Source organism: Babylonia areolata, chromosome 15 (assembly GCF_041734735.1).
Source record: "Babylonia areolata isolate BAREFJ2019XMU chromosome 15, ASM4173473v1, whole genome shotgun sequence".
Classification (NCBI taxonomy): domain Eukaryota; kingdom Metazoa; phylum Mollusca; class Gastropoda; order Neogastropoda; family Buccinidae; genus Babylonia; species Babylonia areolata.
The window spans coordinates 30,893,845-30,920,469 of record NC_134890.1 but is presented as its reverse complement, the minus strand read 5'-3'; the positions used below and the strand labels follow the sequence as shown (position 1 = coordinate 30,920,469).

The 26,625-nt window shown below is 39.3% G+C and overlaps 2 protein-coding genes across 5 annotated transcripts in view; one reads left to right on the top strand and one right to left on the bottom strand.

The window, feature by feature from the left end:
• LOC143290561 (costars family protein ABRACL-like) overlaps nt 1-7,354 on the top strand; it is a 7,718-nt gene extending 364 nt beyond the window's left edge. Inside the window, exons 2-3 of the mRNA XM_076600123.1 lie at nt 731-815; nt 1,495-7,354. Of these exons, the coding sequence (XP_076456238.1) occupies nt 755-815; nt 1,495-1,682 (249 nt within the window). The 5' untranslated portion in view covers nt 731-754 and the 3' untranslated portion in view covers nt 1,683-7,354. The remainder of the gene's footprint in view (nt 1-730; nt 816-1,494) is intronic.
• Nucleotides 7,355-8,612: 1,258 nt separating this feature from the next.
• LOC143290559 (eukaryotic translation initiation factor 4B-like) overlaps nt 8,613-26,625 on the bottom strand; it is a 31,519-nt gene continuing 13,506 nt past the window's right edge. The window contains exons 8-16 of one of the 4 annotated variants that reach the window (XM_076600118.1): nt 25,993-26,059; nt 24,164-24,198; nt 23,074-23,275; nt 22,128-22,237; nt 20,538-20,719; nt 18,911-18,974; nt 18,338-18,404; nt 14,174-14,237; nt 8,613-13,722 (exon numbers count right to left, since the gene is read on the bottom strand). In XM_076600118.1, the coding sequence (XP_076456233.1) occupies nt 13,672-13,722; nt 14,174-14,237; nt 18,338-18,404; nt 18,911-18,974; nt 20,538-20,719; nt 22,128-22,237; nt 23,074-23,275; nt 24,164-24,198; nt 25,993-26,059 (842 nt within the window). In that variant the 3' untranslated portion in view covers nt 8,613-13,671. The remainder of the gene's footprint in view (nt 13,723-14,173; nt 14,238-18,337; nt 18,405-18,910; nt 18,975-20,537; nt 20,720-22,127; nt 22,238-23,073; nt 23,276-24,163; nt 24,199-25,992; nt 26,060-26,625) is intronic. The other 3 variants (XM_076600119.1, XM_076600120.1, XM_076600121.1) reach the window with 3 other exon arrangements.

The window sequence follows — 26,625 nt, the reverse complement described above, 5'->3', positions numbered from 1 at the left end:
CAAACACTCATATTCTTTTAGTTGGAGAGGAATGGTGAATTTGGCGCAGAGAGAGAGAATCGTTCAACATAAACATGATATATATCGTTTCTTTGTAAACCATGTTGTATGCTAGCAGATAAGTGGTACAAACAGCAAAGATTTAACTTTTCTACCTGATTTTGTTGCATACTACTTTTATTGTCTTGTATAATGGCTGTCCTATTATAATTCTATTTTGCATTATATCCAGATATAGTTTTATGATTTATTTCATTGTTGTGAACAAGTGTGCAAGTTTACATGACTGATGATAATTGGTAATACTGGGGTGTTTTCATGCTGATAAAAGGCGATAATAGGCAAAAACAAAATGTTTCTCTGTCACACTTGACTTGTCGAGCATGGTGCAGAGATCTCTGAGCTTCACAGATATGTACAGACAAAAGAACATTATCAGTGAATAAACCAAACACACACACACACACACACACACACACACACTCACTCACTCACTCACTCACTCACTCACTCACTCACTCACTCACTCACTCACTCACTCACTCACTCACTCACTCGCTCGCTCGCTCGCTCGCTCATATGGATTCACACACACATACACACAATTTTTTTGTTTTTTATTTTGCTATCATCATTCCTTTGCTTTATCAACTGTGTGGACTCAGTAACATCTCCTTGTGGACATGACAGCAGAAAGTAAAGAACGTTGAACCTTCTGTTTGTGTGACAGAACAAAACAAGCCCTGGTTAAACAATGAACGTGGAACATGAAGTTGAGCTGCTGAAGGAGGAGATCAAACGTCTGGGGAAACCAGGTTTGTACCTGACAGTTTTATTTCTCCTCCCTCTCCCCCCACCCCTACCTGCACCTCCCTACCACATCCCCAACCCCTTCTGTGTGCAGGGTCCACTGTTGGGTTAGATGATTCAGGATAAGGGGGATTTTTGGTTTTTTGTTTGTTTTTTGTTTGTTTGTTGTTGTTCCCAGTTTTTCACTTTTATTCTAATTCTTATTGTGTTCTTTATCAGGTTTTTTATTTTGTGTGTGTGTGTGTGTTCTTACCAACACAGATAGTTGTGATTACACACATTTTTTTTTTTTTCATGCATGCTAACCTTCTTCATGTTATTGAGCAAAACAGGCACAACATTCTAGTATGTAAAAAAATAATGTATAAATTTGTAAGCTGACCCAGTGGTTTAGCAAAGCACCCATGTGTGTAAGGTGGTGCATGTGTGCTTGTGACTGCGATATTTGTGCACATGGTCATGTAACAACGTAAATGTTCACTTTTTTTTTCTTTTTTTTTAAGTTTAGGTTCAGCAACAGTTCACAAGAGTTATTGATTTCATGGCCACAGGACAAACTTTTTTTTGTTACTTTTCTACATATCAAAGACCCACACCAATATGATTAATAATGCAAAAGTGACAATAGAATAGCATGATCTGGTACACCCTATTTTCAACACTGATGTCCGGCATTTTTTTCAGGTGATGACGGACTGGTAGCAGTGAGTTTCGGCGAATTGTTCAACGACGATAAATGTGCCAACCTGTTTGAGGCCCTGGTAGGCACTCTTCGTGCTGCCAAGCGCAAAAAGATCATCAAATACGATGGAGAATTGTTGTTACAAGGTGTTCATGACAACGTGCAAATTAAGCTGATGGCTGTGGATTAGTAATGTCACATAGGGTGGACAGGAGAGGGTGGTTGGGTGGCAGGCAGTTGGAGTGGGTTATCTTCCTTAGTGATTGTACCACATTATTTGAGCAATTTTATTTTCTTCAGAGTCATAAATTCATGTCAAAATTGCTGTTGATTGGCGGGTTGTTTAAAAGAGGTGTCAGCATTTAATCTTAGAACTTCAAATGATAATCATGATGGGTTTGGTTGGTGTTGTTTTTAATGTGTTGGGTTTTTTTTTCCAGATGAAGCAATAGTTTTTTTGTTGTTGTTGTTTTTTGTTTGTTTGGTTGGGGTTTTTTTTTACTTATCCATACACTCAGAACAGTATGACACAATGAAATTAGAACGGGTTGCATTACTGGCGTGTTCTTTTTGAGAGAAACAGAAAGAATCTCAGTATTATGATTCTGCAGGTTTTGTTTCATAATGCTGAAGTTGATGTTGATTGAAAAGTGATATAAATCACAGTCGTTTATCTTTCATAATTTATTTTAGAATTGAGTAAAATACTTTGTACACTGATTAATGAATATTTAATGCAGAGTGTTACTTTGAATCATGAATTAAAACTTCTAGTATGCTGAGAGGTATTTACAGTTCTGAATTTGTTATTGAAGGGTGTAAGCCTGCCTGCAAAACATGATTTAGATCAGATCTCTGTGTTGTGTGTTGCATGAGTCAGGATAAGTGTTGACAATGAGATTGTTATTTCAAGTATAAGAAGAAAGTGTATATGTGTGTGGGAGGTGAGGGGGCAGGGGGGGGGGGGGGGGGATAAAAGACCATTTTACTTTTTAGAGTCCACACCTACTGGCAGAAAACATGCATCACCAAAAACCCTGCAAGAGCACAATCAAGAGGTGTAAGAAACCCTGAAAAAAAGATTTGTTTTTTAATGCTTTGTGTTTGTGTTTTCTTCTTATTTTTTGAACAGATATTGAGAATACAATACATTGCAACACCACAAATATTTCAAGTATGCACGGATAACATAAGAGTGCAGATAGCACCATGAACACATGGATAGCATCAGTTACAAAACTTACATAATCATCTACTAATATGTTTTGTTAAGCATCCCGTGGAAATAAAGTCACAAGTGAAAGTGTATGTTTTTGTTTCTAACTGGGTTTCGTTTTGTTTTGGTTTGGTTTTGGTTTTGGTTTTTTAACATTCCAGAAGTAAACAACATTAAGTTTAGTATTGATAAAATGATGAAGGGAACAGTGTTGAAAGTAGATCTGGGATGAATATTGCTGTTGTTTATTTGTTATAATAAAAGGTGAATGTGTAGGATGAGGGATTCCCTTACTATGTCTGTTAATGACCAAATTTTTGTGATGGCAAAGCATTGTCATATTGTCAGCACTGTGATTGAGATTGGAAACAATTAGTTTAAACTTCTTTTTGGCAGTGGTAAAGGAACAAGGCTTTTTTTTTTCTTTTCTTAAATGATTGCATGGGAAGGTTTGATGATTTTTAGAGATTGTTTACATTTCAAGTATAGTTGGGTGTTTTTTTGTGTGTTTGTTTTTGTTTTGTTAGCTTATTTTTGTTTGTTTTTTGTTTTTTTTACATTTCATTATAATGCCATTGTTATTACTGAGAATGGTATGAATTCCGAGTATAACCAAACGTACAGTGATTGTTACCATTTCATAAAGTAAATAGTATTGAATAATACCTTGTAAGAATACACTGTATGTGCAATAACATATATGTAATTAGAAATCTTTTGATAAGTTTATAGCTTGTAACAACCAATATATCACATGTGCAATTGTGTGTTTAATATAATTACTGATCTCTTGTAGTAATTTATCTTTTGATCCTGTGCAGATGTTCATATATGACAACAACACTGACTTGGAAAAAAAAAAGAGATCAGAATGCTTCATATAATCATACTGACTGGCAGAAGTTAAGCATGTCTCTGGAAGAAATATGTAGGCTTGAGCTTGATGACCTGTTGGCTTGCATCGTTATGGTCAAGTTGATCAGTGCTGGGTCTTAGAAAAAGGTGTTTTGATATAGATAAGTTTGCTCTTTTGATAGCATATCTTGCTGGGTGATAGGCATATAAGCTTGCTTGACTTCGTCTGAAATATGCATGCCACTCACTGGCTGAAAACATGTTTGACACTTAAGCCAAAATAATGATGGTGCAGTTCATAAGTTATAACCCAGCACAGCTTCAGCAGCTGTAAGAAATGAGATCATGCAGACAACGAACATTGGCTGAATATCTGAATGCTTAGTTTGTGATTTCAATTGGTTTTTTCCCCCTCAGACTCATGTTGTATGTGAGCCACTATATTTGAATAACATTTGTTAGTTTACCTCCAATAGCACAAAAAAAACAAAAAAAACTTTCTGCTCAGTAACACAATAGACATATTTTTAACATGTTATTTTGAATAGAAAGAATTGTATGTGTTTGTGTGTGAATATGTATGAGGACACACACCGACAGATAAGCCTGCCTGCCTACTCATCCGTCGGTCCGACAGGAGACTCCATTCATTCATTCATTCATGTATGAATTGGTTATTCTGGATTTCTTGCAAAACATTCAGACCAGTTTGGAATATTCACTTCCTGTGCTCATCTTTCAATTGTTCTCATTGGATGATGTCTTGTTGTGCAAGTGTCTGAAAATTAGGGCATGCCTAAACAAAAACGTATGTATTCATTTGTACACATGTATGAAATTTTTGGTTCAGTCAACTTTTCTACATAAAAGTGAGCAGACCTGTTTTTTGTTTTGTTTTTGTTTTTTTGCTTCCTATTGCTGAAAGAGTTTTCAGACATGATTTTATAGGAAACTTGTATGTTGAAAGTAAACCATCTGGCAAAGGAGAATAATTGTTGGTCACTAGAGGAACCAGTTTGTAAGACATGAAACCGTCTGTCTGTGTGATGTGTATGTGTGGTTGTGTGGGGAGTAGAGGGGTTAGGAGTGGGGATGGGGCTGGCTGTCGCTTTTGACTACACACGGAAGCTCATGTGGGTCGTCCACAACCCATACCTTTTAAAGAGACAGAAACCTGTATATTCCTCCAAAGCTTATTACAAAATACAGAAAAGGAAAACATATTGTAACAACTGATTACACACACATGCGCTCACACACGCACACAGACTCACACAAACACATACACTCAGAAGAAACACATGCTCACGTGTTCACACACACACAACTGATCACACACAAACGCATAACACCACATGCACATACATACAAACCCTACTTATGGACACAGAGATAGAGAGTGACTGAGACAGACAGACACAGAGAGAGAGAGATGACTCGTAGCATCCTATACACGCACAAAGATATTCAGTCACACAGGTACATGCTGTTAGAGAAAGGGATGGAAGGGGGATATAGCTGAAGACAGGCGAAAGGGATGGGGCGGGGAGGGGGGGGGGGGGTAGTGGGGTAGTGAGGCTATTGAAAGTAAAACTTTATTTTCCTTCACTAATTGCAAATTAAATCATCTGAAAACACTATTAAAAAGGCATGGGTCGTGCATGACCCACACGAGCTTTCGAGGGGTGACCACGTTTTTTCCTCTTTAAAAAGCATGGGTCATACACAACCCACACAAGCGTCCGTATGTAGTTAAAACGCCACCTTTAATTACTCATTAACTAATTAATGATTTTTTTTCATTTTTTGGCAAAAGTTCGCCTTTTAGGTGTAGGAAGTATTTCTGAAATTTCATAGAAAAATATAAAAAATTGGCTGAGATATTTGTGTTTTTGTACCCTTCTGGGTCATGTATGACCCATGATAGCCAGCGAAGGTTAACCATATTTTACTTACCTCTGACCTTATTCCTATTTTTTGAATTTCACTTACTTTTGTTCCCCGCAATATATATAATTATGTTTTTATATGCATTTTACTTGTGTTTCTGTCCTTGTTCTTACAGCTATTTTATGATTATTTTCTTCCATATATGATTATTGTTTGTTTTATAGGCATTTCACTTGTAAGTGTGCAAGGCATTGCGGGTTTTGATTTGTTTTTAACTGTGGTTTATCTTCGATGTTGCATTTGGCTTCATGACTTTCTAGTCATCTTGGAAGCGTGTGACTATTTCAAGATTCAAATTAAAAAAATATTTCATCCTTTTGCCCCTTCCGAGGTGTGGAGGATATAATACTCATTGGATCACAACTTGAGTCCAACAATGTCTCCCAAACACAAAAAACGCACACCAATGATAATGATTTACAACAAAAATCAAACAAATATACTGACAAGTATGTTTTAAATGTAACAAAAGTTACACACCCTTTCCAACTTTTATGAATTTACCTAGATTAAGTCCTGTTTTCTTCCCAGCACTGAAAAAATTGCATAAACTGAACATTAACAAATGTGATTTATTTATTTCGAATTACAGTATGTTGGGGACATTCTAAAACAAAAAAAAACAAAAAAAATGAAATTCATCCCCAACAGTACCCATATTACATTCATTGCAAATTCTGTTTTCTCTGTTTTCATCTTCTCTTCTTCCCATTTCAATCTGCAGTTTATGATAAATGCAACAAAACTTTATTAAAGGATATATGTCAATGCAGCTCCTTGTTTTTACTTTTGCGGCCAGCTGTCTGCTTGGCTCATGCTGTAGGCCCCAGCTTTGTCAGCATCAACAGTTTTCACTGTCCAAGATGACGTTCAACATGACATGTACAACTGTAATAAGACCGTCAATTGAAACAAAATCCTGCTTCCAGCATGTGTCACGTAAGGTGTTCTTCAGCACCAGCTGTTTTCACTGTCCAAGATGACGTTCAACATGACATGTACAACTGTAATAAGACCGTCAATTGAAACAAAATCCTGCTTCCAGCATGTGTCACGTAAGGTGTTCTTCAGCACCAGCTGTTTTCACTGTCCAAGATGATGTTCGAATGACATGTACAACTGTAATAAGACAGTCAATTGAAACAAAATCCTGCTTCCAGCATGTGTCGCGTAAGGTGTTCTTCAGCACCAGCTGTTTTCACTGTCCAAGATGACGTTCAACATGACATGTACAACTGTAATAACATAGTCAATTGAAACAAAATCCTGCTTCCAGCATGTGTCACGTAAGGTGTTCTTCAGCACCAGCTGTTTTCACTGTCCAAGATGACGTTCGACATGACATGTACAACTGTAATAAGACCGTCAATTGAAACAAAATCCTGCTTCCAGCATGTGTCACATAAGGTGTTCTTCAGCACCAGCTGTTTTCACTGTCCAAGATGATGTTCGAATGACATGTACAACTGTAACAACATAGTCAATTGAAACAAAATCCTGCTTCCAGCATGTGTCACGGAAGGTGTTCTTCAGCACCAGCTGTTTTCACTGTCCAAGATGATGTTCGAATGACATGTACAACTGTAATAACATAGTCAATTGAAACAAAATCCTGCTTCCAGCATGTGTTGCGGAAGGTGTTCTTCAGCACTAGCTGTTTTTACTAAGATGACGTTCGAATGACATGTACAACTGTAATAAGACAGTCAATTGAAACAAAATCCTGCTTCCAGCATGTGTCGCGTAAGGTGTTCTTCAGCACCAACAATTTTCACTGTCCAAGATGTTTGACATGTCATATACAGCTGTAGTAAGACAAAGTAAATTGAAACAAAATCCTGCTTCCAGCATGTGTCACCTATGGTGTTGTGTGCTCATTGTGAGTGGTGTTGGTGTTGTGTGTACATCCTGAGCCAGATCGGACCTTGAACGCAGGTCATTGTCTCTGTTCAGGATATTCAAGGCTCGTGCTCTTGAATGAAAAATGGATAGAAAACTGAACGGTTTGATTCATCATCAAGCTGAAGGAGTTGTGCATGCGGTCTGCTCATGTGTTAGACGAACGATAGCGAGTCCAAAAGAGAGGGAATGTTGAAGAAACTATAAGAGATGGGTGAGAATGTGAAGGGAGGGATTCAACTAAAATCAGTTGTCTGAGATTCAAACCTGAGAGAAATAATAATAGTATTCTTATAGCGATGAATCTTGTGCAGAGACAAATCAAAGCGCTTTCACACCAGTCATCCACACAAAATAATAATAGTATTCATATAGCGATGAATCTTGTGCAGAGACAAATCAAAGCGCTTTCACACCAGTCATCCACATGCAAATGACTGAAGTAGTGTGCACAGAGTATTTTGTTTGCCATCGAGTTGTGTGCATGTGGGACGGAAACTTAACAAGGGGGAAGGCCACACAGGTAGCCTTGCCGGAGAGTATCAATAAAAGTCAAATAATTATCACGGACCAAAGAAAGCACCTGACCAGCTCTGAATGTGATGACTATCGTTGTTCAATGTCCAATCAGAAGAGACAACAGGTTGTGCGACGTGTTCCCTTCAGCCATGTATGTGAGACCACCTCTCTTCTCCCAAAGGCAACCAAGTGCTCTAACTCATATCACTCCAGGTATGACTAAACTCGTACCATGCTTGCTTCCCCTGTGCACCAGATACAGGTATTCTCATTCCAACACACAGTTCTAATTTCCTTCATTCTTGCTTGGTTCAGTTGGCATTTTTAACTTAACCGTAAAGAGATCCCGGAAGCATGATAATGAAGCTTTCTTCAACCAATTAGATAAAAAATTCTCCATTGATTTTCACGGTTTTAGAGATCCACCCCCACCCCCACCCCCCCTTTTTTTTTTCTTTTTTTTTTTTACTGCAGTGGTCTCATGTTGATATAGTGCTGGTACAGGAGAGTTGTAGCAGGCAGGTAGTGGGGCAAAATGAGCTAGCAGCATGGAGAAGGGAATTTTAGAGAAAAAAAACCTCAAACTAACTGTTCTTCATGCCGTCAGTTGTAATTATGGAAGACACACCCAGAAATGAACTGCCAGTCACTTCAGTCACACACCACACAGTCACCAAACTATCTCCATACATTTTTTTTTTATTATAATAAAAGACCACATAAAAGAAATCACTCAGTCAATGAACCTGTACAGAATGGGCAATTTGTTTTACACTCAGCGGATCAACATGCAGATCAGAAAACATGCATCTTGTACATATCCCACCCCAATCATTTTTCATTTCATTTCAGTTCAAATGCCAATTCAGTCTGACATAAATTTTGCTTTCTCCAAAGCAAATCCTGAACGACACACTGGCCAAATGTTCTTTCAAAATCATCACATCAAACACAAACTTGTTAAGAACAAAATAATGACCCTCTCCTCCCCTACACAAAGACTTTTTGCTTCTGTCAATCAGGCTTAGTTATTTTATATTTACCCTGTGCATTAGATTACAACTAAATCTCTAAAGAAAATAAACTGCCCTCAACTGTCTTTCCAAAACCACTCTCATCATATATACAGAAAAAAAGGATAAAATTTTGTGTCTTTACAAAATAAGCATTCAAACACAGAAAAAACAAGTTGATCTTAACACTAACCAAAAGAGAGTTCACAATACAAACTGAAAATGAATTCTGCAGCTGAAAAAGAGGGGGAAAAAACCAGGAACATTATTTAATGAGATGCACCCAGAAAGTTCTGACTCCACTGTTTAGTGTAACTAATAATAGCATAAAGGAATTCTCCAATCCCTACTGAAACAAAATTCCTCAATGCAAAATTCCTTCTCTTCCAAAGCTAACAAACTTTCACACCCAACATGCAAGTTTTAACCCCACTCTTCTTTCCAAAAACAAATCGGACACCATTTTACAGGCTCAACATATCCAGAAGAAAGTTTCTTCAGCACATGACGCAACACAGTATTTGACAGTCAGCCGAGTTGATCAGTAAATCCAGCATACAGTACAAATAAATGCTGTATCATTTCAGAAAACAGGTTTTTAAAAAGGAGCTGTGGAGAAGAAAACGAGCATTCACAGCATGAATGAATGAATTACCAGACAAAATGTTTATTTGCTAAAATGACCGTTGCTACTCCTGAGAGTGCCACGCACAAAGCTAAACCTTTGGAAATGTGCATATTTCAAAACTCAGTCAACTGGAGAAATGTATTAACAAACATGCCCATTACTGCTTTGGGAGAAAAAAAACTACAATTCACATGCATGTAACACTGACAATTCACAAGAACAAAAAAAAAACTACATACACATACATAAACTTAGGAATGGTATCCCAAGTCTCCCATACACAGGTTGTTTTTTTCTACCAGCAAAACAAAAATGTCTTAAAGAAACTACAAAAGAAAACTTTTTTCAGGAGAACTTCAAAAACCAAATTCTAAAACCACCAAAACCAAAAAACACAAAGAACAGGATTTTCATAGAGATAATATACCACTGCATGGAATCATGATTTAATGCATACTGACAGAAACTGTAATGATATATGAAATCCAGAAATGAGAAGTCCGCACTGGGATCACCAAGTTAAAAAACACACATTTTTTAAAAAGAAATTAAAAAAAAAAAAAAGACTGTCACGTGTTGTAAGTCACGTACAAGTCATACAGTGGACAATTATTTGTAAATTTATAATAAGAAACAAAAACAAACAAACAAAAAAAGAAATCTTCCAAGGAAAAGAAAAAATAAGCACCCTATTGACTATTTATTCTCTACATCCTTGACATATCAAAAACAAAATCTTCAATGCCAAAATGACCAGCAAAGAAAAGCACACACACATACAAACTTTGTCAGTGATTGTACTTCTGACTTTTTTTCTGAAAAATAATGTGCATATAATCTTATGGCAAACATAATCATTTCCAATTCATCTATCTTCACAAGCAAGAGAACGTGCACAATGGACAAACCTTTCGCATGACTTCACACAGTGATACAGACAACACATTTGCAACAGGATAAAAATCACATGATAGATTGTACACAGCTGAAACAGTTACAAAAGCTTCAACTGAGAAAGTTCCAACAAATTTCCCAGTCAACTCCACAATGACAGCCAGCCATGCATCACAACTTGATGACGACTTTAAAACATCACAATTGCATGGAATTAGCCAGCAGAAGAATCTACTTTGGAAAGGTACAGAAATCCAAGTGCAAGAGTGCACACTATTCACTCCCATCAGCCTGACCACAACCAAACTGTGGAAGCAGAATTAAAAACATGACTCTCTCCAGCCTGGCGTTTTCTACTTCTAACACAGAAAATATCCCGACATTTCACATTCAGCCAGCCCGAGTTGTGTTCCCTCCTAAACTACTGTGCCAGCTTAATTCATCCACGCATCTACACAATGAATACATTCCTCGTTATGTCACTGTGATTCAAAAAAATACATTGAAGTTAAAAAGGAAGAAGAAAATACAAGTACTAAAATTAATAAATAAACCAACCTGAGAAATTAGTATTTATTGTGGTCACATTTTTCAATCCCTTAAAACTCCTGTTTCTGGCATAACCCAAAAAACAACCCCCAAATCAATGATGATAATTTCTCAAAGGAGTCAACCAGTATCTAAGAAGTCTGGGGGTTACATTTTTATTACACTCGTTTTGTTCCCAACAAGAAATGGCATCTTGATTCCAGACAGCAAATGGTTTATGTCACCGTATTTCCAAATATCCCCCACACCCAGCCAGTCCTATGCAACACACTTAATAAGATTTTTTTTTTTTTTTTTTAATAATCTGCATTGATTTGAATAATCATTTGACAATTCACCAAAACAATAACATCTTCAAAATCCTAAACAAAGATATATTGCTCTAATTACTGATGAGTATGAAAATCGTTTTTAACACAGAAAATTGTGATTACAGAATAATGCCCCGAAAGGAATGACCAGCAGTTTTTTTTTTCCTATAATGACAATATTATATGGTGCTATTGCAATCTTGAATGTGTCTGCAACTGCTTTAAAAATATGGGTAAGGAGGTGAATACAACAGAAATATATGTTGTTTTTTTCTTTTTCCAAACAAATATGATACTGAAAAAGAACATAGGTGTATTAATGGGGGTTTTTTCCCTCTCTCACATTTTCTTCTTTTTTTAAAAATTTGTCTCTCTGCATATTAAGTATAAAAGTACAAACTCGAGATGTTCCTTCAAATATTCCATTAGAAGCCCATGTACAGAAATGCAAGCTTTATTTTTCTCTGTAAGATGTCTTGTAGCTACCAAACAAAGTACTACCAGAATTGATAGTTGCAGGTTTTCACAAGTAACCTTTTTTTTTCTTTCTTTCTTTCTTTTTTTCCAAAGTACCAAAAGCTGCCTATGTAAAACATATATCAGGAAGAATGCAACACCACCACCACCACCCTCACAAAATCACCATCACCTTCCCCTCTTGTACACCTTCCCTCCACCCGACTATATCTGATGAGAAATCTCTCCAAATTCTCTCTCCCCCTTTTCAGCCTGAATATCTGTAGTGAAAAACCTCTCCTCACACTGTCACCCCCACCCCCTCCCCACCCCTGTCACAAGGCACTATTATCTACACACCATTCACAAACAAACAACAGAAACAAGCCATACCCTTTTAACATTGACAACATTCTACTTCAAATGAACACAACTCAATTCTAAGCTGTAGAAAGGACAAACAACCTTTCATCATAGATTCGCTTCATAGCAATATACAGCTAGGTTAAAGACGTATTTCATGGGATGCTGAATCACAAAGACAAATCCTGTGACTGTATGCACAAGATCAGCCCATTAAATTTATTACACATATTTGTCATGCAGAAACGCTTAATCACGTACACCTATGCAGTACCTCATTAAAAGAAAAAAGAAAAATTCCCAAAAGATCTGATAAAATGTATAACTCAATGTACAACCCTGTGTCGTTTAAAACAGTAAATCTTAATAGGAAAATCATAAGCGAACAATACTTTTTTTTATATATATTTTTTAACCTATTCAAATGGTGGGAAGGCAGAGGGAAATAAAGGGTTGGGGGAAAGATCCTGCACTGAAAAACTTGGCAGAACTTTTCTCATCACTCTCTAAACCCTCCACTGAACCTACCTGTTCCTACACCCATGGGCCACACCACACCCTTCCTCCTCCCATCCCCTACCAAAAAAAAATAAAATAAAATAATCCCTACCAAAAAAGAAAATATCATTGAAGCTTGCCAATCATGTAAGAATCTTTTACTTTTTTTAAATTGTTTGGGGGTTTTTTCAAGTGCATTACTTACATTGTCTAGAAAAGAGAAAGAGCAAAGAAAAGGCCTTCTACCAGAACCACAGTAACTAGGTACATAAAAAATGCAATTAACAAAGCAAAAGAAAAACATGTATACACACACCAACAACCCTCCACCTTTAGCATGCCCATGACAAATACAGAGAAGATTCTCACACCTAACAAAAAAGATAGCCTGGATGAACATATGAAAAAACAATAACCTGTAATCATAATTGTAAATGATTATTCTAATGATGATAACAGTAGCAGCAACAGTATTAGCAGTGGTAGTAGCAGTGGTAAAAATAACAGTGATGCCATCATCGGTTATAAAACAGTTAACGGAACCATATTTATCGTAATTGATTATAACAATAACAGTGACGATTGTCATTAAAGAGTCTATACTGCTATCATCATCATAAATCACAATAATATTATTACCTGCTTTGTAAACAATGCTGTCATCATTTTTATTATTACAACTACTACTACCACCACATCTATTACAATTACTACCATTACCACCACCGCTACTGTCGTAAATGCCACCACCTCCATGACCACTGATGTTATAACTATCACCATCATTATTACTCATCATATTCCGGTCACCGATAATTCTGAACCCTCTTTCAAATGCACAGTCAGTCAGCATCAACCTGATAGATGAACTCGAAGAGCAAATGGCCGCACAGCACCTCCGCTCAGAAGACAGAAAGGAAACGATCACTGTGGTTTTCACACGTGGACCAACAAGCAGCGCAACAACAGGGGGCCAGACAGAAGACGTGAAGCCATTCATCCTCCTCCTCCCTCTCCACACACACCTCCTAGTCCTCGTCACTTCCGATAAGGGCATACTTATTCTGGTCCGCCCAATCCTGCACGTCAACAATCATGGCTCACCATTTAGTCAAATCACTCCTTTTTATGAAATCTGTATTGACAGAAGGGGGAGTAAACCATACCTATTCACTCACCAACCCATTTTTCAGTTTCAAAGAACCCTGTATCTGTTAACGATTACCTGAACATCAATTTTGAAAAAATAAAATAATAATGACTTCCCTCCCACTCCTGCTGTGATTACATTTTAACTACAAAGCAAGCAAGCAGAATAAAAGGGTTCTTACTGCATTCTGGTCAACGTCAAAAAGGACTTTTATCCCCTGTGGACTGACATTTTTTTCTTCCTTTTTTTTTTTTTCAAACATTAAAAAAACAACTGCCATGAACAACCATGCGCAACACATGGGGAGGGTGGGGAAGGGGGTTTGGGGGACAGATACACGACTTTCCACTGCCCCTGCTGTGTCAGGGGAGGATACTCACTCTGACAGGACCTTCCTCCAGCTTGGGGAGATCATCTAAGGATCGTGGTAACTGCTTTTCTCGCCTGTCAACAACATACACATCAAGATACAATGTACTGCCACACACACTGACAATAGGAGGCTGAGAGACCTACGGGATCCTTTTTTTCCCCACTCAGCAATGGGACTGGAATCCTGACAGTCCAGGATTCTGGGTCCACCAAAATCACAGGGCTGCAAAGGACCGTCAGGTCAACAATCCAGGAAAATGGAAATACAACTACGTTCCAAACCTAAAGTACTTAATAAACAAAACAAAACAACAACAAAAAAACAAAACAAAAAACCAAGAAAAGGAAAAGGCTAAACAACAACAAAAAAGTTTTTATAAGAGCTTTGCCGAATACATCTCATTATTTTTTCTCTTCAACTGCATATGCCACCCTTCTCCCTAATACTGAACCTTAAAACGAAAGCTGTGTCATCATCTTTTGAACGAGAGGGGAGATAAACTCCTGATCTAGATTTCTGGCCTTTCCCATAAGTACTGTATTACACACACACATTTTCAGGCACATAAATTCCACGGCAAAGGCATACTGCCATTCACAAACACAGGGACAAAAAATAAAGCAACATACATACACCAGGAAGCAATCTCCATAATGACCAAAACATACCATTATGTTTTACTTATTATACTGTAAACAACCTTGTAAATGTCCCGGTTGGGTATCAAGATCTAGAGATGGGAGAATTGAATGCTGACAAAGTGTCACCGAAAAAGCAAGCGAAAGCATGACGCAATTCCATGACACAGTTTCTTGTTTCAGTAACTTGCATTTCTCACTTTAAGTCTCTCTTACTCTCAAGCACACAAAAATGAGCCTCTGTGCACACAGAGAGGGGAGGGTTTAGATCAGGAACACATCCATGAACAATTTCCTATTGACATCACCAGTTTGAAACCTCATGCATACAGAAAACACCTACCCCTGAAAACGGAGCAAGGCTGCCTACATGGCAGGGTAAAAACGGTCATACACAAAAAAGTGCATACTTTAATGTATGCCAGTGAACAAGGGAGTGGCAGCCCATGAATGAAGAAGCAAACACCCAGCCAGTTCTGTATAGTCAAACTAAGGAAATGGGCTCCCAGCAATGGTTTAACCCTTCAGATGCCGATCGGCGACTTCCTAGTTGAACACTTCAGACGCTGATCAGCAACTTGTACGCTCAAAGTCTCAGGCGCCAGACGACTTGTACACTAGAGTTACCAACCTCGCTCATTCTTCTTTTCATGAAACCACACAAGTTCGAAATGTTCACCGCATGTTTCTGGAACGTCTATTCTACATTTGATTTGCAAGTTGCTGCACATTGTCGAATATTTTTGAATTTATTCAGCAGATTTCTCCAGTCGAAGCATGGCCAGCACTTCAGGAAACAAATGGAAGTGTTTTCAACACCACGGCGGCATTGCAAATGATTTTAGACAATAATTTGCCCACTGGAGTGCTGATAGCTGACAATGACAGTGGAGAAGAATTTGCCAGGCCAGTCAAGAATGATTGACAAGTGACACAAAGCCATTCAATAATGTACAAAGACATTTGTGAAAGGAGCTATGAGACCTTCCAGTTTTGCAACATACAGTGTGTGTGATGTTGGTGTTTCCAAATATGATGTGTTTTTTGTGTGTGTGATTTTTTGTTGTTGCAAAATCAAACTGACACAAATACATTATTTAATAATGTACAAAGACATTTGTGAAAGGAACCATGAAACATTCCCGTTTTGCAACATACAGTGTGTGCGGTAGTGGTGTTTTCCCAAAATGAATTGCTGGTGATACTTTGTGTGTGTGTGTGTGTGTGTGTGTGTGTGTGTGTGTGTGTGTGGTGTGTGTGTGTGTGTATTCTTCTCATATCTGCACATAGGCAGTGAAGTCTATGTTTCCAGTTGTATTTCCCGGTCTGTGTGTTCATTTTTCACTTGAAATAGTGGATTTTATGTTTAAAACAACTAAGAATATGTGAAAACTACTCAAAAGTACATACTTTTTCATTTTCATCAACTGATTTCAAACTTCAGTCAATGCGTTCATACAAATAAACATGCTCATCATAATTTGCACTTTTTGCCCTTTAAAATGAGCTATGAATGAAGAAGACTGAATGAGTAGAAGCAAAGTTATGGCAGTTTAAAGTGGGTTGGTGGTGACACAGTTTTCCCTCTCCTGCACAGCCGGCTTAGACAGAAGTGTACTGCTGCTCAGCTGGTTTGTACAGTGAGCTAGCTCTGCACCACTGGCAATGAAAGGGTTAAGAACCCTGCAAAAACCCACCCACAACTTCAGTGTGAAATCTGTGCACAGAGGACACTCACAAAGTAGTTCACAGAACATAAGGAGAGAGACTGGGGGAAGGCAATCTGGAAAACAGCACCATCAACCCTTCTTGAATGAAGCAGGTCCACCCTCCCTTTATGTTTTTTGTGCATCAACAAATATATTTTTAATGCCACATTCTCACTCACTCTCTCTGCATCAAAGACAGAAAACATGACTGCACAAAAAAATCGACTTGGATCAGGATCTGGAATGGGTTATTCATTTTCTCTCTCCATTCATCCACACCCACCCACCACTTTTAATTTTTCCATATATTGTGGCATCTCTACCACCCCCTTCCCACTCACACCTATTTTGCTGCCAGAAAACTGATACTGAAACAATGCTGACGGTGACAGTAAATACAGAACAATGCTGACAGTGACAGTAAACACAGACGTCAGACACAGACAAACAAGACACAAAATAGAAAAAAAAAACATAAGAAAGCCAAATCAGAGGAGATCTAACACTCACTGTTCGGTTAGCTCTACTTACTGTGTCAAACTATAGCCAGTTTCAACCAGTCTGTTGTACTGCTTGGTCATTTTTTTTTTTAGTGAAGTAATGCAGCACCAAGACACCTCAGACCACACTCCACCTTTGTCAGTAAGCTGTTCTACCCACACTTTCCAGTAAGACATCAGCCATTCTTCCCATATTTATTGCTGAACACTTCAGCCGTTCTTTAGTCCACGGCTGATCTAATGGAACTGGCCCATGACAGCAACAGCAACACAAGCAGAGATGTGCTGAGAGAGATTGTGAGGAAGACTGGATGGAGGTCAAGGCTGCAGCATCAGTGCAACACTCTCTGCCCTGTCAACCAAACCCCCAGCACAATGATCTGTAGAGTGGGTTTCTTAGCGACACAGAACTGCTAAAGACACAAAGGGGTCCCCATATAAATGGCTGATCCGCTGGGAGATGTGTTAACATAGCTTGTCAAGACCAGCATGGGTCTTACTTAACAACAAAAAAAAGGAAAAAACCCTGCTGAAAAACAAATGAATATAATACTGCTCGGTACTGGTTCTTACTCAACAAAAAAGAGGGGGAAAAAACCCTGCTGAAAAACAAATGAATATAATACTGCTCGGTACTGGTTCTTACTCAACAAAAAAGAGGGGGAAAAAAACCTGCTGAAAAACAAATGGCTACCATACTGCTAGGTATAAAAGACCTTCGCCACAAAAGAAAAACACAGTTTCAACACAGTTAAAGGATGAGAAAAAACCACCACCGATATGCAAGACAAAGGCAGAAACCTGGTACACATTCCAGTGAAGCTGGCCACAGACTGAAAAAAAGGGGAAGCTATCATCTGGTGTGTTCAGCTAAAAGGTCCCATAACCTTTTACAGCTATAGGGGCAGTAAAACACCATGTCAAAGTCTTGGTACAGGAAGGCAAGGCCCAATCCTCTCCTTCCACTACATGAACCTTCTCTGGCCAAAGTCAGGTATCCATTCACAAGGGTGGAGTGAAGAAAATAGAAGCGCTTTTCCCCCAAAGACGCAACACCATGCCAAAACGGGGCCCTGATCTCTGATCACCAAATCAGAAGTTCAGCTCAATGCCTAAGTGGTGCACCCACCTCAGTTTAGTGCATTACTTGTGGCAAAAACACCTGACTGACAAGAGACAGAGCCGGTCCAGGGGGGTGGGGGTGTCCATGTGCTGCACTGCCACAAAAACTGACCAGGCAGGGCAAACATACTGACTGCAGCCTGCTATAGTTTGACACGGTAAAGTATGTAATGCCAAACAGAACTGTTCAGAGCTTGTATACCTCTTGTGATCTTGACGATCTCGTTTATTATCCTGGTTTGATCCCCGACCATAACCAGACCGACGACCTGTTCCAAACATACACAGCCAACCATGCATTGTCATTCAAACAGCTGGATCACTAACAGTGTCTACAGTCTACTGCACATCCATCTAACATTATGCAGAAGTTAAAAAGAAGCCTTTCATCCATTTATCAGAATGTAATGGACAAGTCTGTTCCAAAATTACAAGATGCTGTTAAAAAAAAGTTGTCCAATTTTGTAACTTCCTAAATGGCTGCTGTTTGATGCTGATGTGTTTCATGTTATCCAGTTGTTTTTTTAACTGGGTTTATGAAAGGCTAATGTTTCATGTTTTTGACTGAAGTGCATGTCCAAGTTCTGTGCTTGAAGTGAGGCAATGTCATTCTCACAGCTCTCACACCCAATCAACAGAAGACAAGGCTTTTTTTTTTTTTTATACATAAAAAACAAGTAAAATGATGCACATAAGGTATAATAACAATGACACGCAACCTGTGATAAATGATGATGAATATGAGTGAAATGGTTGGCAGTTCTGTGCTACTCACCTTCATCAGAAGGACGGCGAGCCTCACGATGGCCATAGTCTTGGTCAGACGAACCCCCTGACATCTGCAAATAAGCAAACTTCACACATAGGATCAATGCGAAAGAATCTACCTCTTGGGCAATACAGAAAAGAACTTACACGGTTAACGTGAAACTTTACCAAAGGAAGCTAATAGGTGCTATTCATCTTAGGAATATTTTTCTCCCTTGAGCAAACATCTTTCCACTCTCTAATACATTCAAGGATTGTTTACACCACAAATGGTTTTGGATTGTCTGGATGAGCCAGCCAGGAGCTTGGCTGTGAACAAATATTTCTTGCGGTATTTAAACATCAGGTTAACCGTTTCATACAAACAAGAAGGACGTGCCCACATGGAAGATTTTCGGTGTGACTGTTGATGTTAATTGTTCATAGTCAAGGTTTGCTGTTTCTATTCTTGTTTGTGTTTCTCACTGTTTGTTCATTTTTTTTTTTTTACTTTTTGTTGCCTGTTCATATACCGTCTGCACTGTCAAAAGAAAAGTAACCGTCTGCACTGCCAAATGAAAAGTTTTGTCAATGGCAATAAAACATTTGCAGTGTCAGTGTCAACAAACACACAACACAGGATGGTTGTAATCATTTGCACATGCACAACTAACATGCTATGCGCTCTGAAACCCTTGACCACAAGTGTACCCCCACCATGTACAAATAAATTTTGCTGTCACTTTCACAAAAAACACAAAAGATACACACATGAGCATAAACACAAAAGACACTAAAAAACAGAAAAATTCTTTGTTAGTGGGTCACGGTTAAGCATGTGTAATTAAATCTTGGTTTTACACAAACGGTGCACAGAAAATTTGAGTCTCTGGCAGTGCCAGCTGCAACCTTTCTCAATACTGGGTCTCCAATCCTGGGAAACTTAATCTGGCTACACTACTGAGTGATTATTGTTGTCCCAAGGGTGCCAAGTTGGACTCCTGGGAGACTCAATCTGGCTCCACAACTACGTGATTATTGATGTCCCTGAGGAGCCACGTTGGTGGTGTCCTGTGCATGCTGAATCAGAACAGGAATTGCTTAACACCACCTAAGTGACTCAGCACCAGTGCAGCATCTCCTTTGATGCGGGACCTCCTGGCGACATGACACTGACAGCACCATACGGACTGCCTGCACCAGGACTGAGGAGAGCGCGCCTGGGTGAGGCCGAGTATGAAGGCTTACCATTTAACTGGTGCACATAATGGGTCAGCAAAACAAAAGCAAACAAAAACAACAACCCAACAACAAAATATCCATTTCCAACCACCACTGACAGCAGATCGTAATGCTCTGCACCTCACCTGCCATCCAAGGCAGGACAGAGCCAGCCAACTGCACAGTCAAGTCAAGCACACAGTATACCCAGTCAAGCACACGGTATACCCAGTCAAGCACACAGTATACCCAGTCAAGCACACGGTATACCCAGTCAAGCACACAGTATACCCAGTCAAGCACACAGTATACCCAGTCAAGCACACAGTATACCCAGTCAAGCACACAGTATACCAAGTCAAACACTATACCCATTCAAGCAGACAGTATACCCAGTCAAACAGACAGTATACTCGAAACAGGGTCATCCTCACCTGTCGTGACGGCTCCGCAGGTCTGGTGACGGCCTCGCTCCTTGGCTTGGACCACGCATTTTCTTTGGGCGGCGGAGCGGGCACCATTTTTCGATCATCACGGCTGCCAGCCCGACCTTCGCGGTCCCCTGGATGAGAGTCGTCCGACTGGCGGGATGTGTCACTGTCGCGCCGCGAAGGGCCTGCAGACAGCAGGGTGTCAGTGTGAGTGGGGTGGGGGTGGCACAATCTGTCGGCACGAGTGGGGTGGGGCAGTACAATCTGTCAGTGTGACGGGTGATATTTGTCACTTTGTCAGGCTGTATCAAACCTGTTTTCCATGGAAGAAAAAAAAATGCTTTCCCTGTTCCACTTCTGTTTTTCTTCCAGGTAAAAAAAACAAAAAAAAAACGAAAAAGAAAAAAAAGCTTTCTCTCTTCACAATCTGTTTTTCTTCCACATTTAAAAAAAAAATGCTTTTCTTCTTCCAATTGTAAAACTCATTCTTGGTGCTGTTTTTTCTTGCTCATCTAAAAAAAACTATTGTTTGGGTTTTGGGGTGTTTTTTTTTATTGAACAGTTTATCTTCTTCATCTCCAGGAAGAAAAAATAACATCATAAACAATAATGTCACAGTTTCCTATAATCTAAATAATCAATTTGCTTTGGGGAACTGCTATTCCTAATTTTTTTTTTTAGCTTTTTTTTTTTCCATACATGCTTTTTTTTTTTCTTTTTTTTTCTCGAGGGGGTGGGGAGTGTTCTCATTCATAACACTGAATTGAAAAAAAAATCCAAAGTGACAGTAAGAAATATCTATGAAGAGATCTATCTCTACATAAACATACTCACTCAGGGAAGGAGGAAAGAAGGAGGGAGATCAAGGAGTGTGTGAGAGAGAAAGAGGTGGGATAAACAGACTGGGGAATCATGAGCCATTCTCAAAGGACATTCCATGTCACACAGATCTACAAAACTCGACCTCACATGTTTCCAGCTTTTACAAACCAAGCTCACCAGTCTGCCACCATTCTCACTCTTGTCAAAACAAAAAGAGCAACAAACAGGTACCATCTGCTATCATTCTCACTCTTGTCAAAACGACAAAAGCAACAAACAGCCACCATTCTCACTCTTGTCAAAACGACAAAAGCAACAAACAGCCACATTCTCACTCTTGTCAAAACGACAAAAGCAATGAACAGCCACCATCTGCCACCATTCTGACTCTTGTCAAAACGACAAAAGCAATGAACACCACCACCTGCCACCATTTTCACTCTTGTCAAAATGACAAAAGCAACAAACAGCCACATTCTCACTCTTGTCAAAAGGACAAAAGCAACAAACAACCACCATTCTCACTCTTGTCAAAATGACAAAAGCAACCATCTGCCATCATTCTCACTCTTGTCAAAATGACAACAGCATCAAATACCCACCATTCTCACTCTTGTCAAAATGAGAAAAGCGACAGCCACCATCTGCTATCATTCTCACTCTTGTCAAAACGACAAAAGCAACAAACATCCACCATCTGCCATCATTCTCACTCTTGTCAAAATGACAAAAGCAAAAACAGACCACCATGCAACCAAGCAACCAATTTACCAGTTTTACCACTGGAGCTACTCAGCCTCCTTTCACGCCCACCTCCATGGCTGCCATCCGAGCGGTCAGAGTCTCTCCGCGGTCGTCCACCCCCCCTGCTGTCTCTGTAGCTGCAATTGGACAAAACAAAATGAATGATTCATGCGAAGTGTATTGTGTCTCTGTAGCTGCAATTGGACAAAACAAAACGAACGATTCATGCAAAGTGTATTGTGTCTCTGAAGCTGCATCAATTGGACAAAACAAAACGAACAATTGATGCGAAGTGTATTGTGCCTCTGTATCTCCTGCAATTGGAAAAAACAGAAGGAATGATTCTTGCAGTTAACACAAGTGTATCGTGTCTCTGTAACTGCAGCAACTGTACAAAACAAAACGAATGATTCTTGCAGTTAACAAGTATATTCTGTTACTTCCCCTTTGCTGCATACAGGCACTACAAAAAAAGGAGACATAAATCAACATTTTGAAGAAGAAAGAACTAGCTTTAGAAGTAAAGAGAAGCCAAAACAAGTATCACCTAATGCTCAACTCCACACGCTCTACGTACTACAACTACAGTCAGTTTTACAGAAGACAGGTCTTCCATCTTCCTGTAAAAAATCCTACAGACTAATTGTGATTATATAAATCCCCGATCTGAGACGTTAAAGAGAGAAAAAAATGAACTCAATACATAAAAGCAATTATATGAACACTACGAAGGTCAGACCACTTCCGAAGCAGTGATAGCATGAGAAAAACACTCTTCAGCACTCTTCATTCGATCTTTACTATTAAGTGCAAAGTTTCTGGGGGAGGGGGGGGAGGGAAATTTCTTTCTTTCAATCTCTGTATAAATGCACACACACAGGCACGCATGCGCTCACGCACACACACAAACATACACACTCCACAATCACGATATTCTAAAAGCACACAGGTACACATCCAAACACACACTTACCTGTCTCTGGATTCTTCAGATGTGTAGTGGACACTGGTGTCCAGTTTCTTTAGTTTCTCTTCGATTTCTCGCTCCTTGGCCGCCGTGTCTACAGGCTTTGCCGACCCAAAGATGGAGCTTTTACGTGACTCCTCAGCCGTTGGGGGTTCCACTGGCTTTGTGCGAGGCTGAAGGTTGAGCCGAGGGCGTTCTCTTGGGCCTTCTGTAAGCAGTGAAAGTGCATTGTGTGTTTACATGGTAATTCTGTTCACTTACTGTCTGCTCATCATCAAAAGGTGTGGATAGTAATCAGCTCAAAGTCATGGCTTATTTGTCAACATATTTTCCAGACATGTACATAAACTTAGAGGTTGAAGGCTTGGCTTGTATCTGAGACTGACATGAGCTATAGTTGGGCCCTGTGACTGACATGAGCTATAGTTGGGCCAACAGGAAAGTGAGGACTGTATAACCAATGGTTTCTCCACTGAGATGGAAATTCATTTACAGCTTGCCTTTTGTCAAGAACTACGACTCAAACTAGAATGCCAAATTGCACCGACTCTTAATGCTGCAACTTTGGGGGCTAACTGGCATTTGGGGACCCTCCTAACACCAACTGTCCTAGCCCTCTTGGCTGAGAGAGTGGGCATTTAACTTGGGCAAGACACTCTCCCAATATAAATTTGAACAAATTCTAGCCCAGATGCTTGGGACAGCATCTGCCTCCTCTGCTGTTCTGGTAGTCACAGGTGGACTCAACTGACTATCACACTTATACAAATATTTATATAAAGTTTTCACATATTTACCTCACACTCACATAAAGTAACTATATACAATATAATACATGCATTGTGTGATTCTCCACCATAAAATGAGTCATATTTCCTTGGACTCAGATGTCACCTTTGGAACCTTTTCTTCTTTCAACTTCTTTCTGATTGTCAAAATTACTTACAGTTCTGAGAAGACTGTAACCCCTCCACAGACTATTTAAGCAAAGCTTCAAAGATACCATATAAGTTAAAATTAATGTTTCAAAAATGACCACTCCACAACAAAAAATATTGTTAGGAAAAAAATAAATTACTGAAGGAAAAGATTTTACCTTGGCTTCCATCCCTGCTCCCTCCTCTATCCTCCCTGCACACACACACACACAGATATTTATAACATATGCATGTATCATCATATGTGCCACAGAACATCAGATGAAAACCACATAAAATAAAAACAGCAATGAACTACAGAGAAAACCACGTCAATGTATAATAGCCAAGAACTGGAAATTTCAGTCAGTAACTTTTTACCTCAATCTCAATCTTGTGAAAATAAGCTGACAAACGATCTTATGCTGACGCATCCAAGTGAACAAAAACAGAAAATACTTTTGCACAGTCAGTCAATCGCAGAGCCTATAGCCCATTTGAGTAGTGAGTTGAGATAAACTGATCAGTGAGCATAATCATGTCAAAAACAAAAAATGCACATCTTACAATTCTGTTTCACTGACTCACACTCACAGACTGAAGATGATCGATTCTGCAGTTCACTCAAACACTTTTATTGATGGTTTCAAAAATGTTAACATGTGTTATTTTCATGTTATGCAACTGTTTTTAATATTATGTTTTCGTATGTTGTAAAAAAAATTTTTTTTTTTTAAATTTTAAAGGGAGAATATATAAAAATATTGGAAACAACAAAAAACAAACATGATCATCAAGGCAGATGCAAACAACAAAGCAGATGACAAACACTGGCCTGCTGCTGAAAATGGAAAGAAGTGTTGTGACCTTAATAACCATGTCAGAAAGGCCTGTGAACGTTTCTTTTCAAACTCTGCCAGTTCAGATTTCTCTGGCTTCTTGTCAGATTATCAGTTACGATGGACCTGCTATGTAAATCTGACGAACAAGAAGACGAAGATGATATGTAAGTGAGAAGGTCTATATTTCTATTTCTAATCGAACACTTGTTATGGCATTCAAGTTTCACAGTTCCACTTGGCTGTGGTTTACAACCTCCTCAGTTACTTTCAAAGTTTCGTCAGGTCAATCGTAATTTAACCCCAACAAACACACCAGCGCACCTCAGTCTGGGATTTTTCATGACCCACACTTTTTTTCTTTTCTTTTTTTTAATATTCATATGTTGCATTTAATTCACAGGTGCAGCCTACAGACCAAAGTTACACAAATTTTAAAACCTGAGTTGGCCGAAAGGCTGGGGACAAGAACAAGAGCAAAGCAGCAGAGAAATGTGTTGAAATAAGACTGCAAAAGACTGGTTACTTTCTGAACTCAGAACACAGCTGAAACAACTGGAGCCTTCTGCAGTGCTCACATTCTGCATGAACTCTGAATAGTAAAAACACCGGAAGGCATTCTCTAATACACAGACATTTCCCAAGCATTGGTGAACACATATGCTCCAAAATCACACATACACAGAACCCCATATACATATGCCAAAGTATGTGCATACACAGAACTCACTATGTCATTCTGCAATGCTCCCACATGACTTATTTATTATCAATGCACCTTCAAAAACATAATCGTCATGAAAATACATATTCAACACAGGAGCTTGTGGTGATAACATTAAAAATCATAAAAATACACATGGATCCTAGTATTCTACTATGCACATACAAGCATGTGCACACTCAATGCACATGCACACACAGCCAGCAGAAGTTCAAGAAGCAAGCCAGTCAGAGAAATGGAAGGCAAAATGGAAGGGGGGAGGTGTGAGAGCTTTTAAACTGAATCTGAGAATCCATGTCGTGGACTGACATATACAACCTGCTCCATACTACTGGGCAAAGATAAGAGAGAAAGAGCACTGAAAGAGAAAAAAAAGAAGAAAAAAAGGGGGGTGGAGAGAAAAAGACTGAGTGGGTATGAATTTGGGGCAAGGTATATGACCTACCTTTGGCCTCCATAACGACCACCACCATCATCGTCACGACGATAGCCATCTCGGCGTCCTCCATAGCCTGCAATGTGCAACATACCAGCATTGTACTGACATTATACATGTCTTGAAAGAGGCAAGCATGGAGTGTTGCAAGAGGCAAGTGTAGGGTGTTGAAAGAGGCAAGTGTGGGGTGCTGAAAGAGGCAAGTGTGGGGTTGATTTAAGAGGCAAGTGTGGGGTATTGAAAGAGGCAAGCATGGAGTGTTGCAAGAGGCAAGTGTGGGGTGTTGATTCAAGAGGCAAGTGTGGGGTGTTGAAAGAGGCAAGTATGGGGTGTTGATTTAAGAGGCAAGCGTGGGGTGTTGATTCAAGAGGCAAGTGTGGGGTGTTGTTTCAAGAGGCAAGTGTGGGGTGTTGATTCAAGAGGCAAGTGTGGGGTGTTGATTCAAGAGGCAAGTGTGGGGTGTTGAAAGAGGCAAGTGTGGGGTGTTGATTCAAGAGGCAAGTGTGGGGTGTTGATTCAAGAGGCAAGTGTGGGGTGTTGATTCAAGAGGCAAATGTGGGATGTTGTTTCAAGAGGCAAGTGTGGGGTGTTGACAGAGGCAAGCATGGGGTGTTGATTCAAGAGGCAAGTGTGTTGTGTTGA